Source organism: Macaca fascicularis, chromosome 20 (assembly GCF_037993035.2).
Source record: "Macaca fascicularis isolate 582-1 chromosome 20, T2T-MFA8v1.1".
Taxonomy (NCBI): Eukaryota; Metazoa; Chordata; class Mammalia; order Primates; family Cercopithecidae; genus Macaca; species Macaca fascicularis.
In genome coordinates, this window is record NC_088394.1 from 43,341,369 (window position 1) to 43,358,985 (window position 17,617).

Genomic DNA, 17,617 nt, shown 5'->3' on the forward strand with positions numbered 1-17,617 from the left:
AGGAACACACTTTTACACTGTTGGTGGGAGTGTAAGTTAGTTCAATCATTGTAGAAGACAGTGTGGTGATTCCTTAAAGACTGAGAGGCAGAAATACCATTTGACCTACCAATCCCATTACTGGGTATACACCCAAAGGAATAAAAATCATTCTATTACACAGATCCATGCACACATATGTTCCTTGCAGCACTATGCATGATAGCAAAGACACAGGATCAACCTAAATGCTTGTCAATGATAGACAGGATAAAGAAAATGTGGTACATGTATACCATGGAATATGATGCAGCCATAAAAAGAATGAGATCACGTCCTTTGCAGGGACATGAATGTAGTTGGAAGCCATTATCCTCAGCAAACTGACACAGGAACAGAAAACCAAATACTGCATGTTCTCACTTGTAAGTGGGAGCTGAATGATGAGAACACATGGACACATGGGGTGGGGGGAACAGCACAAACTGGGGCCTTTCAGAGGGAGGGGTTTGGAGGGAGAGCATCTGAAAGAATAGGTAAGGGATGCCGAGTTTAATACCTAGGTGATGAGATGATCTGTGCAGCAGACCACCATGGCACACATTTACCTGTGTAACAAACCTGCACATCTTGCACATGTATCCCTGAACTTAAAAGCTAAAAAAAAAAAAGTCACTCTTTGTACAAATTATAGTTTTTCAGCAGTAAAAAGCAGATACCATATTTTTCAAGTAACTGAACTCACATAAAGTATAACCTTTTCATATATGTGCTCAACTCCATTTGAAGGCTAAGGTCAGAAATAAAAACTGTTCTGATTACAAAAAAAGAGAAACTGAAGAAAAAGTGGGCCATTCTAAGCCATGTTGAGTGTATTCACTGACATTCCTTGACCTCTGTAGAAAATTCCAATCACTAGCTTTTGCCCCAAAAGAAACAAAATTATGTCAAAGTGTTCTAATTTGTGGGCATCATCTCCCTTAATCTCAAAGAATAGCATTTGTCAAATGATGAATTTAAATGTAATTAATGCCAACTGTAGCTTTTGGTCGCCTATAGTAACTGTTCTTTGTATGACTGCTAATCTGCCCACTTTTGAACGATCAGCTTATATTGAATATCATTATTTAAGATATCCAGGTAAAAGCAGTTACTAGGAAATGGCTCTGGCATGAAGAAGAATCTACTTCTACAGGCTGCCTAGTTCTTTAGTCCTGTGGTCTTCAAACATCTTTGCCCCAGATATGCTTCAAAATAATTTTGAAAAACCATATACCAGCTAACACATTAATTTCTAAGAAAACAATCTAAATGTTTTCATCAGCACAAATAGCTGCAAAATAGGTAATATTTGAATCTATTAGAATTATTAAAATTTTAAAATAAAATGATTACTTTAAAAATGCATCCAATAGAATATAAACATAACTGAATTGTCATCCATCCCCCATCATCCACAAAAGAATTCCAAAACAGAACAAAAAAAAAACACATGAAGGTCTTCTTGAATATTCAGAAATTGTACATCTTTCCGTTGTATCCTTAAACTTATACTTCCATTCCATTTTTCTCAGAAAACTTTATCATGATGTAAAATGATTTTATATGTGAAGTCTTTTTAGTGCTGGTTCTGGGATAGTTTTCCAAAGACAAAATATGTCTATGAACTGCTGTACAAAATACAGTTTGCATATAATTGGTTTTGTTCATGGATCTCAGTGTTTAAAAAAACTCTCTTTGAAGTTGAATTATTTAAACTATTAGCATACAATTGATGAAAATACATATTATTACTGTGATAATTAAGCCAAAGGTAAAATTTTATTGGAAATGCATTTTTAAGAGTGATGAATAAAGCTTTAAAATATATTAATTTATTTATCCTTAAAATAATATGCGTTCTTGCTAGAATGAGACAGTTTCCAGGCATACAGTCTATTCTCACTTTTCGTTTTCATAGATATAAACACTAAGAAATCTTGCTCATATAAAAAGGCAGATTAGAATGAAAGGAGGTTTATTACAGCAAGGATTCCCAGTTTTTTGAACCTCTCTGTAGTCAAATATAAAAAATCACAGTTACTTATCAACAAAAATAACTTTCAGGGCTCTATTCATTAGGTCTTCTTCCTTTAAGCTGTTCAAAGCAAGCAGCTGGAAAGCCCTTGAGTTGTAAAAGGATGCATAATCCATTTATTAGACCCATTTACTTTCTCAATTTTTGAGAAGTAAAACAAAAGCATTACATACGTTTATCAAATAACTATAAGCACTATTAAAAAAATAACTATTAGCTATACCAATTACTCTTCATTTAGAGGCACCCCATTTAATCAAGTAAAAGTATGCTAATAAAGAGTTTGAAAAATCTTTTTATTGTGTCTTTGCCAATAATATATGGCTTAATAAAATATTTCTACATTATTGTATACTTTAATATATTTTGATCAAAATATTACTGGAAATGTAATAATAAGAAATTACTCTCAGTTTTTTAGGTATGATGAATATGTTGTGATTATGTATTTTTGAAAACAAACCTTTAGCTGGGCGCAGTGGCTGGCACCTGTAATCCCAACTTGAGCCAAGGGGTTCAAGACCAGCCTGAGCAATATAGTGAGATCCTATCTCCAACAACAATTTTAAAAAATTAGTCAGGCATGACAGCATGCATCCATAGTCCTTTTACTGAGGAGGCTGAGGCAGGAGGATTACTTGAGGCCAGGAGCTCAAAGCTGCAGTGAGCTATGATCCTACCACTGCACTACAGCCTGGGTGACAGAGACCCCATCTCCAAACAACAACAACAAAAAAATGCCTTATCTCTCTTAAGGATATATGTTGAAATATTTATAGATTCAAAATGTCCAAGGTGTTAAAAAAGGAAAATGGAAGAAAAGGTGTGGATGAAAAAATAACTGGGTATGAGCTGGTAATTGCTGAAGCTAGGTGACAGGTACGTTCTATTAGAAGCATATTCACTATCTCATTCAGCTACCTTTCTATATGTTTGAAATGTTCCATAATAAAATGTAAGGAAAAAACAAAAACAAATTTAGAACTGCTGATCTATTTCATTCAGTTTACAGAAAATGTCTGCCATATAACCCAACTAGCAAAGCCAGTACTTACTATAAAAGCTGTTTCCAAATGAAAGTTATTTTCTGCCAGAAAGAGTGTGAGCTTGTTTTTTATTTTCAATTCAAATAAATGTGCTAATACGCGTTTCAAGGAATATTACAAAAACTGCTGAGAAATAACTCAATGTATGTATATTGTAGGACACATTGTTAAAAGCAGTCAAGATTACAATAATGTAAATCAGATAAAATTGATTTATCTACTTTTATAAAATAGGTTATAAAAATAAGATTGTAAAGCAATATGCTATTTCTCATTAATTAACTTACAGCAATGCAATATAATGCAGCTAAAATAATTTATGTTACAAGAAATATGATAAAAGATGTAATAGTTCTTCAGTAAATGTATGTGCATAGTCTACTCTGGGTCTGGCTTCTGGAGTACTTAGTGTATTAAAAAAAGAAATAACACCATGTCTTTCTCATTTCTTCAAATGTAACAAACTTTTCCTATGAATTTAATAAAAGAAAAAGGTGGCCGGGAGCGGTGGCTCACGCCTGTAATCCCAGCACTTTGGGAGGCTGACGTGGGCGGATCACGAGGTCAGGATATTGAGACCATCCTGGCTAACACGGTGAAACCTGGTCTCTACTAAAAATACAAAAAAAATAAAATAAAACTACCTGGGCGTGGTGGTGGGCACCTGTAGTCCCAGTTACTGGGGAGGCTGAGGCAGGAGAATGGCGTGAACCCGGGAGGCGGAGCTTACAGTGAGCCGAGATCGCGCCACTGAACTCCAGCCTGGGCGACAGAGCAAGACTCCGTCTCAAAAAGGAAAAAAAAAAAAAAAAAAAAGAAAAAGGTATATACTGCAAAAAATTATTTGGCTCAGAAGCCAACATATGAATTTATTTATTAGGCGATAGCATTATTACATTAACAGGATACAGAAAATAGTAAAAATAAAATTTCATAAGATAAAATAAGATGCTTGACTTTAAACGGAATTTTCTTGATATGATATGATTTCTTGTTATGATTTCTATAAATGCATACCAAATATAAAACAAATTATGCAAAAGCTTTATCTACGAGTTTGATAGTCCTAGAGAATATTTCAGTCACATCTGCGACAATCATTGTCACCTTCCAAAATCACTTGGGCATGAAAGTTACCTTCTTTCCAATTAATGATGTGTCCTGGGATACAGTGCTAAGAACAGCTATAAGATCTGCTTTTTGGAATTTGGTTTTTCTTATGCATGCTCTCTTTTCTTTGCTCTCCCAAGGGTCTCTCTCAACAATAATGGAATTTTTGACAATACTAAAGTAATGAAATGGCAAAGTCATTAAAACAAAAACTGTCATACTACCACAACCCCACTCCAATGCATCCGAATTCAGAATATATCAACGTGGACCATGACGTCTGCTTTTGTATGCAAGCTTCATGTTAAGAGAAATGTACATTAAAAAAAAAAAAAGAAGAAGAAGAAAAACTGAAAGTTCTATTAGTTTGAGATATCTTAGTTAATCATAAGGGATTATGGAGCTGTAGGGAAACGCAGGGGCGGCTTCTAGGTGCTGCCGCCACCGCCGCCGCCACCGCCGCCGCCACCGCCACCGCCACCACCACCGCCACCACCACCGCCGCCTCGGAACCCAGACCTGGGGGGCAGTGGGCCGCGTATGGAGACCCCGCCCCCCGGAGCTGCCAACATTGCCAACGCCACCGCCACGCTACACACAGGTACCCCTGGGATGGCGTGAGCACTCCCCCAGCGATGGACCCATCTGTGACGCTGTGGCAGTTTCTGCTGCAGCTGCTGAGAGAGCAAGGCAATGGCCACATCATCTCCTGGACTTCACGGGATGGTGGTGAATTCAAGCTGGTGGATGCAGAGGAGGTGGCCCGGCTGTGGGGGCTACGCAAGAACAAGACCAACATGAATTACGACAAGCTCAGCCGGGCCTTGTGGTACTACTATGACAAGAACATCATCCGCAAGGTGAGCGGCCAGAAGTTCGTCTACAAGTTTGTGTCCTATCCTGAGGTCGCAGGGTGCTCCACTGAGGACTGCCCGCCCCAGCCAGATGTGTCTGTTACCTCCGCCATGCCAAATGTGGCCCCTGCTGCTGTACATGCCGCCCCAGGGGACACTGCCTCTGGAAAGCCAGGCACACCCAAGGGTGCAGGAATGGCAGGCCCAGGTGGTTTGGCATGCAGCAGCCGGAACGAGTACATGCGCTCGGGCCTCTATTCCACCTTCACCATCCAGTCTCTGCAGCCACAGCCACCCCCTCATCCTCAGCCTGCTGTGGTGCTCCCCAATGCAGCTCCTGCAGGAGCAGCAGCGCCCTCCTCGGGGAGCAGGAGCACCAGTCCAAGCCCCTTGGAGGCCTGCCTGGAGGCTGAGGAGGCCGGCTTGCCTCTGCAGGTCATCCTGACCCCACCCGAGGCCCCAAACCTGAAATCGCAGGAGCTGAATGTGGAGCCAGGTTTGGGCCGGGCTTTGCCCGCAGAAGTGAAAGTGGAAGGGCCCAAGGAAGAGTTGGAAGTTGCCGGGGAGAGAGGGTTTGTGCCGGAAACTACCAAGGCCGAGCCAGAAGTCCCTCCATAGGAGGGCGTGCCAGCCCGGCTGCCCGCGGTTGTTATGGACACCGCAGGGCAGGCGGGCGACCACGCGGCTTCCAACCCTGAGATCTCCCAGCCGCAGAAGGGCCGGAAGCCCCGGGACCTAGAGCTTCCACTCAGCCCGAGCCTGCTAGGTGGGCCAGGACTCGAACAGACCCCAGGATCGGGAACTGGCTCCGGCCTCCAGGCGCCTGGGGCGGCGCTAACTCCGTCCCTACTTCCTACGTATACATTGACCCCGGTGCTGCTGACACCCAGCTCGCTGCATCCCAGCATTCACTTCTGGAGCACCCTGAGTCCCACTGCGCCCCGTAGTCCGGCCAAGCTCTCCTTCCAGTTTCCGTCCGGTGGCAGCGCCCAGGTGCACATCCCTTCCATCAGCGTGGCTGGCCTCTCGACCCCCGTGGTGCTCTCCCCAGGGCCCCAGAAGCCATGACTACCACCACCACCACCACCACCACCACCACCCCCACCACCACCACCACCACCACCACCCTTTCTGGGGTCACTCTATCCATGCTCTCTCCAGCCAGCCATCTCAAGGAGAAACATAGTTCAACTGAAAGACTCACGCTCTGATTGTGGTGGGGTAGGGATCCTTGGGAAGAATTACTCCCAAGAGTGATTCTCATTATCTCCTCCACAGAAAACACACAGCTTCCACAACGTCTCTGTTTTCTGTCAGTCCCCCAGTGGCCGCCCTTACACGTCTCCTACATCAATGGTAGGGGCGGTTTATTTATTTTTTGAAGGCCACTGGGAAGAGCCTGACCTAACCTTTTAGGGTGGTTAGGACATCTCCCCCACCTCCCACTTTTTTCCTCAAGACAAGACAATCGGGGTCTGGCTTGAGAACGACCTTTCTTTATTTCTCAGCCTGCCCTTGGGGAGATGAGGGAGCCCTGTCTCCATTTTCAGATGTGAGTAGAAGAGTTAGTTTGTTTTGTTTTATTATTCCTGGCCATACTCAGGGGTCCAGGAAGAATTTGTACCATTTAATGGGTTGGGAGTCTTGGCCAAGGAAGAATCACACCCTTGGAATAGAAATTTCCATCTCCCCAGCCTTTCTCTCAGACAGCTTATCCTTTTTCAACCAACTTTGGCCAGGGAGGAATGTCCCTTTTGTTCTTCTTCCCCCTGAAAAGCCATTCCTTTGTCTGCCGACCTCCCTGGGGTCCTGCCTGTTTCCTCCCAATGGAGGGTTTTTTTGGGGGGTGGTCCCCATCTGGGGGGCCCCTCCAGCCAGTTCTCCAGGTCTCCCTGTCTCTCCCCCGCTGCCATTTTGATAGTATAATCTATTTTTAAATGGGGCTTTTCAATAGGGGAGAGGGAATCATCTCTTCCTATATTTGGTGGGGTGGGCGGGAAGGAAGGGATTTGGGGGGGAATCTTCCTGCTGCCTCCCCCCTCCAAGTGTTTATTTTTGATACCAAACATGTATTTTCAGTTCCCTCCCTCCCAGCCCCCTAATTTCCTGCGGGCGGGTACAAAGGACCCTTTCAATGTCCCTGGAGTTGGGAGGGAGGAATGGGGGACATAAAGCCTGTCCTGTCTCTATTCTAGGCAAGAGAGAGTGGGTTCAAAAGACTCCCGGGCTCACCTGTTAGCGCTGGCCCAGCCCAGGCCTCGGGACCTGGGGGTTGGTGATTTGGGGGACGGTGCTACACTCATCTCCACTGTTTGTTTTACTTCCCCAAAATGGACCTTTTTTTTTTTCTAAAGAGTCCCAGAGAATGGGGAATTGTTCCTGTAAATATATATTCTTCAAAGTGAAAAAAAAAAAAAAAAAAAAAAAAGAGATTCCCCAGGCCGGGCGTGGTGGCTCATGCCTGTAATCCCAGCACTTTGGGAGAGCGAGACTCCATCTCAAAAAAAAAAAAAAGATTTCCCCTGTGTTTGATATTTATGGGTTTTTACAACCCAGCAAATCACCATTAGTAAGATTTAGGAAATTTAAGGAAGATGGCATTCTCATGTGAAGGAGAAAGTTACAGTGAAAATAGGTACATTCTCGGGCACATCAATTTTGGCTAAGAACACCTATGAAGCCTGAGATTCTAGAAGCTGACATGCTTAAAATGATCTGTATTTCCATATTCCTTTGCAAGTCTTTACTTATGGTAAAGTAAATAAACACAGGCTACTATGTTGTGTTTTCAAAGATGGTCATATTATTTCTCATCTCACATGCTCTTTCGCATTCAATTTTGCCATGCCTATATCAGGAGGTAGAGTCTATATTAATCTACTAACTCCACTGAATTTTAGCTAGTCCCATGACCTATTCTGACCAATAGAATATAAAATAAATGACACTTGTTTAACTTCCAGGATTGGGTCTTAAGAGATGCAGTTTCTGCCTACATTTCATGGAATGCTTCCTAAAAAGCATCCATTATGAAGTCCAAGCTAGCCATGGAGAGAGAGGGGGAGGTCATATGAAGGAGCACCACTAAAGGCCCCCAGTGACTATAATAATGATGGTAATGATGGTACAAGAATGAAGGCAAAAGCACAGGTTTTAGAACTTGGATGATCCAGATTCAATTCCCAGATTTAGCATTTATTTACACATTTGTGAGCTTGTGGTAGTCCCTTAACCTTTGAATTAGACTCTTCAGTCACTGTTAGTCACACAAGCTATCTGTTGTAAGAAAGAAAAAAAAAGAGGCAACTGATGTTAAGTGCCAACCTCATAGTTACTTAATAAACATTTAATGAAACAACAACAAGCTTGTCTGAGATACTCTTTGTCCTCTTCGTTCCCCATCCAACTCTGAGCCTCCAAAGGGACAGAAAAGCTGTACAATTCCGTGGTGTGCCTCCTCTGCAAGATATACAGGAGAAGACTGAGAAAAGCATCACTAGAGAACAAAGTCACCTGGGTAAATTCCTCATGAATCACTCACTCTGGGCCTCAATGAGAACAAAAAGGTGCAGTTCTGGATAAATCTTAAGGACTTTTCAGCAATAATGTCTCAGGTACATAAGAGAAAATATGAAGATTTCTTTCAGTCATGTTTTTATTATACTTTGCCCAATACTCCTACCTTCCTAGGGTGTGCAACAGTAACATGACACCTAAGAGACAGCACTGACTCCTAAGACAGGCAAATACAGTGGAAGAACAGGCAGTCTGAAAAGAAGCATGCGTCCCACAGTTGAACGCACACCTACATTCAGGACTACTGTGAAACTCACTCAGGAACTGGAACTCAGAGCTTAGACCTCCAGGGTAAAAATCAAGTATTTGCAAAGCATTTTCAACAGTTTATATACACTTTGATAAAATGCAACTGGAATCTAATGAAAGAGGACTTAATGTATATTTTCAGAAATTATGATTCTGATTCATTTCACCCTAAATTGAAATGGTAATATATACTAATCTTACTCAAAAACTGCTATATACATGGCTTTTTTTAACTATACTAGTTTTTTTCTTTTTTTGAGATAGGGTCTCACTCTGTCGCCTAGGTTATAGTGCAAGGTGCAATCAAGGCTCACTGCAGCCTCAACTTCCCTGGATCAACAATCTTCTCACTTTAGCCTCCCAAGCAGCTGGGACCACAGGAGTGCACCATCATGCCGGATTACTTTTTTCGTTTTTTTTTTTTGTATGTAGAGATGGGGTCTCCCTATGTTGCCCAGGCTGGTCTTGAACTGCTGGGGGGGCTCAGGTGATCCTCTTGCCTCATTCTCCCAAAGTGTTGGGATTATAGGCATGAGTCACTGCCCCTAGCCTATACTAGTTTCAATACATACACAAGTATTAACAGTAATGAAATAAAGCAAAATGGTTTCTCCCTGAACAAGGAAACAAAGTTTTAATATATGCCAATAAAAGGAAATGTTACCATGAATTTTTTTTGCACAGAAACTATAACACTATTCTTTTCTCAAAAGAAGCTGATCTTTCTGAATAATTACAAATATACATCTAAAAATTATTAAGATTTAACTAAAAGCAAGGTGAGTAAATTTTGATAACATCTTAAAACCATTTACTTAGAAACAAACAATTTCACTTAAATATAATACTACCAATCAGAACATAAAGCAGTATAAGTTGCCAGGAAATCTGAGGTAATTAATTTTTAAATTTTTATTTATTTATTATTTATGTATTTATTTATTGTTTTTGAGACAAAGTCTCACTCTGCTGTCACCCAGGCTGAAGTGCAGTGGTGTGATCTCGGCTCACTGCAACCTCTGCCTCCTGGGTTCAAGTCAAAATCTGAGGTAATTTAATTGACCCCTCCAACACATCTGGCGGGACTATAGGAAATAAAATTATAGACCCTTAAGAAATGAACATGCCACTTGAAATAACCACCACATAGGTCATCTGCTAAAAGTTTTTCACTATTTCTGCAGTTTAACTTTGAAAAGAAAAAAGGTCTGGGTGAGAAACACTGGGAAAAGAAATTAATGTATCTCTAATAGCACAGTTCCTTTAGGAAAAGAGAAAAGTTAGAAAACTGATGCAATGTTTCCATGGAAATACTGATTAGAAAAAAATACCTGATCACTCAGATTTTAATAGATTCCTTTTAGCAACAGTATTAAAAATATGAATGTTGTATGGCATGAGAGGGAGGGAGGGTGCTGCCAGGGGAATTTGAAGAAAATATAAATCATCTCAAAGTTACCTTTTTTTGTTATGGGTATTAATGCTGATTACAAAGTCAAAAGCTGCCTTGAGTATTATTTGGTTTTATTTTGTGTTATAAATCTCATCATAATTTTCATATTCTTACTAAACAATAGATTTAAGTGATATAATATCATACTTCATTAAAACAAATATTTACAATATTTTCTGTAATGCATCAACAAACAAACAAAATCAACAGTAAAAATGAAGGGTGATTTAATAAATCAGTCATTGGTTACAATGTAAGAAAATATGAAAAGCTAAATGGAAAAATGGAGATTTATTTCTTCTGGATTGATAGTAGCTGACTACATTTAAATAGAGAATACAGCTTTTTTTAATAATGGAGGGGCAAAATCCACCCACACAACAGTTAAAAATGATTGCTTTTAGTGCTACTTATACTACATTCAATATTTTCATGCGATCACTTGTGATGTAAACAGTGTACGGCAAAGTATGTATCTGTCACATACCTACATTAATATCTCCAACTATACAACTTGGGCCTGACCCAGAATGTATTTGAACTCAGTACGTGAGTCAGAAAATTTTGACAGACCAACATTATATTTGGTTTTGACTAAAATTACAGGTACAAGTGTTTACATTTCAACATTAAAAACAATATTCTGAATGAGTATCCAACATCAGTTTCCAATGTCCTCATAGAAAATGCTCATTAACAATAACGTCACATCACTGGAGAAGCAGTTGTGACACTTAATAGCTAGGTGTTATTTCTAAGTAATATGGCACATTATTACATTATTTCAAGTCATTATAAGTGAAGTTGAAGCTCAAACTAAAGTCTCACCTTTGACCATTTAACATACTTCAATTATCTCCTGAACCTCATTCGATGCAGTGAGTGCCCTTCCTGTTCCTGTTAGATAACCCCACTGTACCAATTATAAGGAATTCTTCTGCTCATCACCACTGCTATTTAGACTGATCATCTGCACCTTTAGTCCAGCCAAACTGGTTCTGCTATCTCAGATTTGCATGTCTGCACTAGGCCAGGTTATAGCATGGGCTTTCTGCTATAATTCTACAGAAGCATTTCACACTCAATTTAAAGATCATTGCATGCTTCCCAAACCAAAGTCCTGGTCAAATTCAATTAAAGATAATCTTGGGTTTGGCACACCCGTAACGCATAATATTTAAGTTGTAAAAGGTAGATTTCTTGATAAATAAGATTAGGCTGCCAATCAAGATCACGTGAATAGCCCAAAATGTCAACGCTGATGACTTTTTCACTTATGCACCTATGCACGTATTTTATCTGTTGTTTATAAAACTGACATGGCTTAAATGTATTTTTCATATTTTAGTAACATATTAATGTTTGCTCCCACAGGGGCATATTCAGCTTTCTGTTGTCTGAACCACAATATTGTTAGACTGCAATCATTCTAAACAATGCAAATTTCCGTCAGCTTATATATCTTCAAACTGGCATCAGGACAAATCTTAGATGCAATCTTATCACTTAGATATGGTTAGCTACTATTGTTTAATTTGTAACTGAGGTTCGAATGACAGATATCCTAAAATACCAGAGTATTATTACTGTAGTATATTGGATCGAATATAACATATAAAAATAAAGTTGGACATGTCTTCAGGCATAATGTTTTAAAATCTGAACTTGTTCATGAAGTAGAGAAAAAAAATCTAATACAGAATTAAGAACAAATAAAGAAGCTATGGCACTATCCCATAATATTCTAAATCGTTTTCTCGCAGATTAAGTAAAAAATATGTACAGGTAATAGAAGTTTCATTAATACTTTGTGAATTATCAACAACAGCTGTTTCACTTTCAATTTCTAAAGGTCAAACTACATCAGATTAAAGATATTCCAATTATTCCCCTGACTAAAGTGAAGTTACCACAAAATAAAACAGGCCAGAAGTCACCACCACAATCTCAATCACATGTCTGCCTTTGAAGAGAGGAAAAGAAAGGAAAGGGTTTTCTGAGCAGTCCCCATTTGCTGTGGAAGGAGTGCAGAGGCGGAGGGGAGTGGCCTGTGTTTTCCCCACACCCCACCTGCACTCAATTCCTATTGGATACGGCCACAAAAGCAAATCAGGATCTCCTTCCAATTTGTCTCTAAAGCAAGACTCTCTTCAAGGTATTTTTCAAAGTTTGGAGAAAAAACAGGTTTCTCACTCAGGATTCACAATAATTATTTCAAAGTTCACTATAACTAGCATCAAAGTGCCCATATTCTTTATTAAAAATCTACAGAAAAAGTAATGGGGAATCTCCCAACCAAGCACTAACCAGGTCTGACCTTGCTTAGCTTCCAAGATCAGAAGAGATTGGGCGCATTCAGGGTGGTATGGCCGTAGACCAGAAAAAGTAATAGGAAATGTGAACGTGTCTCTTCAGAATACCTTAAATTTTGACAATTTACTCCTCTGCATACCTATCAATCACATTTCAAAAATGAATCATAAACACAAACTACTTCTATAAAACACAAAGAGAAAAGTCACTAGAGTTCCAAGTAGCTAGAAAAGACAGATTGACAAGGGTGGTCCTTCGTATTTTCAGAAAGACAAAAAAGTAAATAAATGTGTTCTGTACTCTTGAACTAAACTTTATCTTATCAGATACAGAAAAAAATTAACCAGGTTGAAGGTATCTTATGAAAAGTATCTTGCTATCATGAATTCTTGTGTTACGAGACCAGTTCTATTTAAATCCAGAGTAATTACAATGGATATCTTGGAATTGCAAGATTCCAGGCACTTTTCCCTAAGAATTGCACACTTAGGTAGTAAGAGAGGCCTAGCACACATACTGGTGAAGGACAATGTATATACACTGACAAGTTTCCAGAGCTTAGAGGAGGGCTTACATTACTAGACCATTATTGACCGCTCACTGAACAAATGACAGAAAGAAACAAATCTTATCAATTAAAGTCTAGCAGCTAACATGACTAAGGTAGGGAGGATCCACTCAAGACTGCGGGTATCCTCCCTATTTACGTGAAATCTATCCATTTCAAAAACATTTAATGAACCAATATGTAAATGGAGACCTGTAAAGTTTCAATCTCTAATTTTCAAAGAGATAAAAGGACTAAGCTGGCCCTTGGAAACCAGTTGCAGGCCAAATCCAAACTATTTGAGAAAGCTTACATATATAGACCAAATGCCCATTTAAAAATCTTTAAAAACAAACATATCCAATGAACTATTTTTTCTCCAATGGTTAAAGCAGCAGCAATATATATGATTAATTACATAGTTATGATCATATTTACTTACCCTCCTAATAGTATCTGTGGCTGGTTGGATTCATTTGTGATACCAAAAATATCAGGAATTAGATCACCATTGAAACTGAAAAAAATTAAAACAATAAGCAGCTATTTCATTAAATTTTTACTTCTAATGTAGCTTTAAAAGAAACAATAACTTTTGGGAAGTGTGGTAGACATTAAATGCTTGCCAGTATCTAGTGATAAGTAGTAAGTCAAATGTCAGCACAAGTGACATGTGTCACTTTTACACCAAGTGTATAATTTCTGTTACCAGCCCCTCCAGCCCTCTCCAGGCTTGCCATGGCAATGAGAAGACATTGTGATTCAGATGGACTAGCTACAAAAACAGTGGGGTCTCAGATGGCCTGACTCTAAGCAACAGCACAGAGAAGAGCCTGTTGTTGACCCACACTGGACATATAGTAAGAGCAAGAAAGATTCCTTTTGTGAGATTTTGGGTATGTCTATAATCTTTGCATTATCTAGACTATCCTTGAATGATAAGGATATAGCACTAATTCCTAGAAACTTACTTCAGAATCATAAGCCAACTCATTTATTTAGATGGGCTTAGGAGAAATAACCCAGAAAAATAATCCTAGTTGGTATAAAACTTCATATTGGCCATTGAATATTTTAACAACAATGAAAAAATACACAACTATGAAAGAAATCTAGCGGGGCACCATTAAGAAGATTAATCCACGGATTTACAGTTCAGACTTCTAATGGCCACTGACACACTGCTGTATGGGTATGATTTCAATAACTGTAAGAAAGGCAGTACTGGAAAAAAGAATGTGGCCAAACTTTGCTCTAGTCCCAGGAATGATCTCGACCTCTACCAAAATACGCTGTCAGAAATTTATAAATCCAAATTTACATCAGTTATTTAAATCAATTATCCTGGTACATGAGTCTATACTGAGAATATAAATAATAACACAAAGGAAGAGTTATAAAAAGAACAAAAATTTCTCCTTAGTATAGGAATCTTTCTAAATTTCTAGAGGAAATTGTATCCTACATACTAAACATAACAGTTATACTCAAAAACAACTATCTTAATTCTTTCAGTAATGACAGCATAGATCCACAATGGACACATCTGAAGCTACTGAAACAAAAACACAAATCTCTTCTTTCCAAAATAATAAATTTCATTTTTCTTTGTCCTATCTGATGGCAAATAAATACAATATAATCAAAGATACAGGCCTCTGAGTGAATTTAGTGTTTATATTACTAAGCAAAATAGCTTCCTATGTGAAGATTTTATTTTATGTTTAAGTTTAAAATCATTTCGTGGCGGAGCAAGATGCCCGAATAGGAACAGCTCCAGTCTCCAACTCCCAGCGCGAGCGACACAGAAGACCGGTGAGTTCTGCATTTTCAACTGAGGTACTGGGTTCATCTCACTAGGGAGTGCCAGACAATCGGTGCTGGTCAGCTGCTGCAGCCCGACCAGTGAGAGCTGAAGCAGGGCAAGGGAAGCGCAAGGGGAAAGGGAATCCCTTTTCCTAGCCAGAGGAACTGAGACACACAACACCTGGAAAGTCGGGTAACTCCCACCTCAATACTGCGCTTTAAACAAACAGGCACACCAGGAGATTATATCCCACACCTGGCCGGGAGGGTCCCACGCCCACGGAGCCTCCCTCATTGCTAGCACAGCAGTCTGCAATCTACCAGCAAGGCAGCAGCCAGGCTGCGGGAGGGGCGCCCGCCATTGCTGAGGCTTAAGTAGGTAAACAAAGCCACTGGTAAGCTCGAACTGGGTGGAGCTCACAGCAGCTCAAGGAAACCTGCCTGTCTCTGTAGACTCCACCTCTGGGGACAGGGCACAGTAAACAATAACAAAAGCAGCAGAAACCTCTGCAGACCCAAACGACTCTGTCTGACAGCTTTGAAGAGAGCAGTGGATCTCCCAACACGGAGGTTGAGATCTGAGAAGGGACAGACTGCCTGCTCAAGTGGGTCCCAGACCCCTGAGTAGCCTAACTGGGAGACATCCCCTACTAGGGGCAGTCTGACACCCCACACCTCACAGGGTGGAGTACACCCCGGAGAGGAAACTTCCAAAGCAAGAATCAGACAGGTACACTTGCTGTTCAGCAATATTCTATCTTCTGCAGCCTCTGCTGCTGATACCCAGGCACACAGGGTCTGGAGTGGAACTCAAGCAATCTCCAACAGATCTACAGCTGAGGGTCCTGACTGTTAGAAGGAAAACTATCAAACAGGAAGGACACCTACACCAAAACCCCATCAGTACGTCACCATCATCAAAGACCAGAGGCAGATAAAACCACAAAGATGGGGGAAAAGCAGGGCAGAAAAGCTGGAAATTCAAAAAATAAGAGCGCATCTCCCCCGGCAAAGGAGCGCAGCTCACCGCCAGCAATGGATCAAAGCTGGACGGAGAATGACTTTGACGAGATGAGAGAAGAAGGCTTCAGTCCATCAAATTTCTCAGAGCTAAAGGAGGAATTACGTACCCAGCGCAAAGAAACTAAAAATCTTGAAAAAAAGTGGAAGAATTGATAGCTAGAGTAATTAATGCAGAGAAGGTCATAAGCGAAATGAAAGAGATGAAAACCATGACACGAGAAATACGTGACAAATGCACAAGCTTCAGTAACCAACTCTATCAACTGGAAGAAAGAGTATCAGCAATTGAGGATCATATGAATGAAATGAAGCGAGAACAGAAACCTAAAGAAAAAAGAGGAAAAAGAAATGAACAAAGCCTTGAAGAAGCATGGGATTATGTAAAAAGACCAAATCTACGTCTGATTGGGGTGCCTGAAAGTGAGGGGGAAAATGGAACCAAGTTGGAAAACACTCTTCAGGATATCATCCAGGAGAACTTCCCCAACCTAGTAGGGCAGGCCAACATTCAAATCCAGGAAATACAGAGAACGCCACAAACATACTCCTCGAGAAGAGCAACTCCAAGACACATAATTTCCAGATTCACCAAAGTTGAAATGAAGGAAAAAATCTTAAGGGCAGCCAGAGATAAAGGTCGGGTTACCCACAAAGGGAAGCCCATCCGACTAACAGCAGATCTCTTGGCAGAAACTCTACAAGCCAGAAGAGAGTGGGGGCCAATATTCAACATTCTTAAAGAAAATAATTTTCAACCCAGAATTTCATATCCAGCCAAACTAAGTTTCATAAGTGAAGGAGAAATAAAATCCTTTACAGATAAGCAAATGCTTAGAGATTTTGTCACCACTAGGCCTGCCCTACAAGAGATCCTGAAGGAAGCACTAAACATGGAAAGGAACAACCGGTACCAGCCATGGCAAAAACATGCCAAAATGTAAAGACCATCGAGGCTAGGAAGAAACTGCATCAACTAACGAGCAAAATAACCAGTTAATATCATAATGGCAGGATCAAGTTCACACATAACAATCTTAACCTTAAATGTAAATGGACTAAATGCTCCAATTAAAAGACACAGACTGGCAAACTGGATAAAGAGTCAAGACCCATCAGTCTGCTGTATTCAGGAGACCCATCTCACATGCAGAGACATACATAGGCTCAAAATAAAGGGATAGAGGAAGATTTACCAAGCAAATGGCGAACAAAAGAAAGCAGGGGTTGCAATACTAGTCTCTGATAAAACAGACTTTAAACCATCAAAGATCAAAAGAGACAAAGAAGGCCATTACATAATAGTAAAGGGATCAATTCAACAGGAAGAGCTAACTATCCTAAATATATATGCACCCAATACAGGAGCACCCAGATTCATAAAGCAAGTCCTTAGAGACTTACAAAGAGACTTAGACTCCCATACAATAATAATAGGAGACTTCAACACCCCACTCTCAACATTAGACAGATCAACGAGACAGAAAGTTAACAAGGATATCCAGGAATTGAACTCATCTCTGCAGCAAGCAGACCTAATAGACATCTATAGAACTCTCCACCCCAAATCAACAGAATATACATTCT

At 40.2% G+C, this 17,617-nt stretch overlaps 1 protein-coding gene and 1 pseudogene across 1 annotated transcript in view; one reads left to right on the plus strand and one right to left on the minus strand.

The window, feature by feature from the left end:
- Window positions 1-17,617, minus strand: part of ITFG1 (integrin alpha FG-GAP repeat containing 1) — a 295,294-nt gene that overhangs the window by 265,848 nt on the left and 11,829 nt on the right. The window contains exon 5 of the mRNA XM_005591846.4: window positions 13,647-13,721. Coding sequence (XP_005591903.2) covers window positions 13,647-13,721 — 75 coding nt within the window. The remainder of the gene's footprint in view (window positions 1-13,646; window positions 13,722-17,617) is intronic.
- Window positions 4,828-6,162, plus strand: LOC102137357 (ETS domain-containing protein Elk-1 pseudogene; annotated as a pseudogene).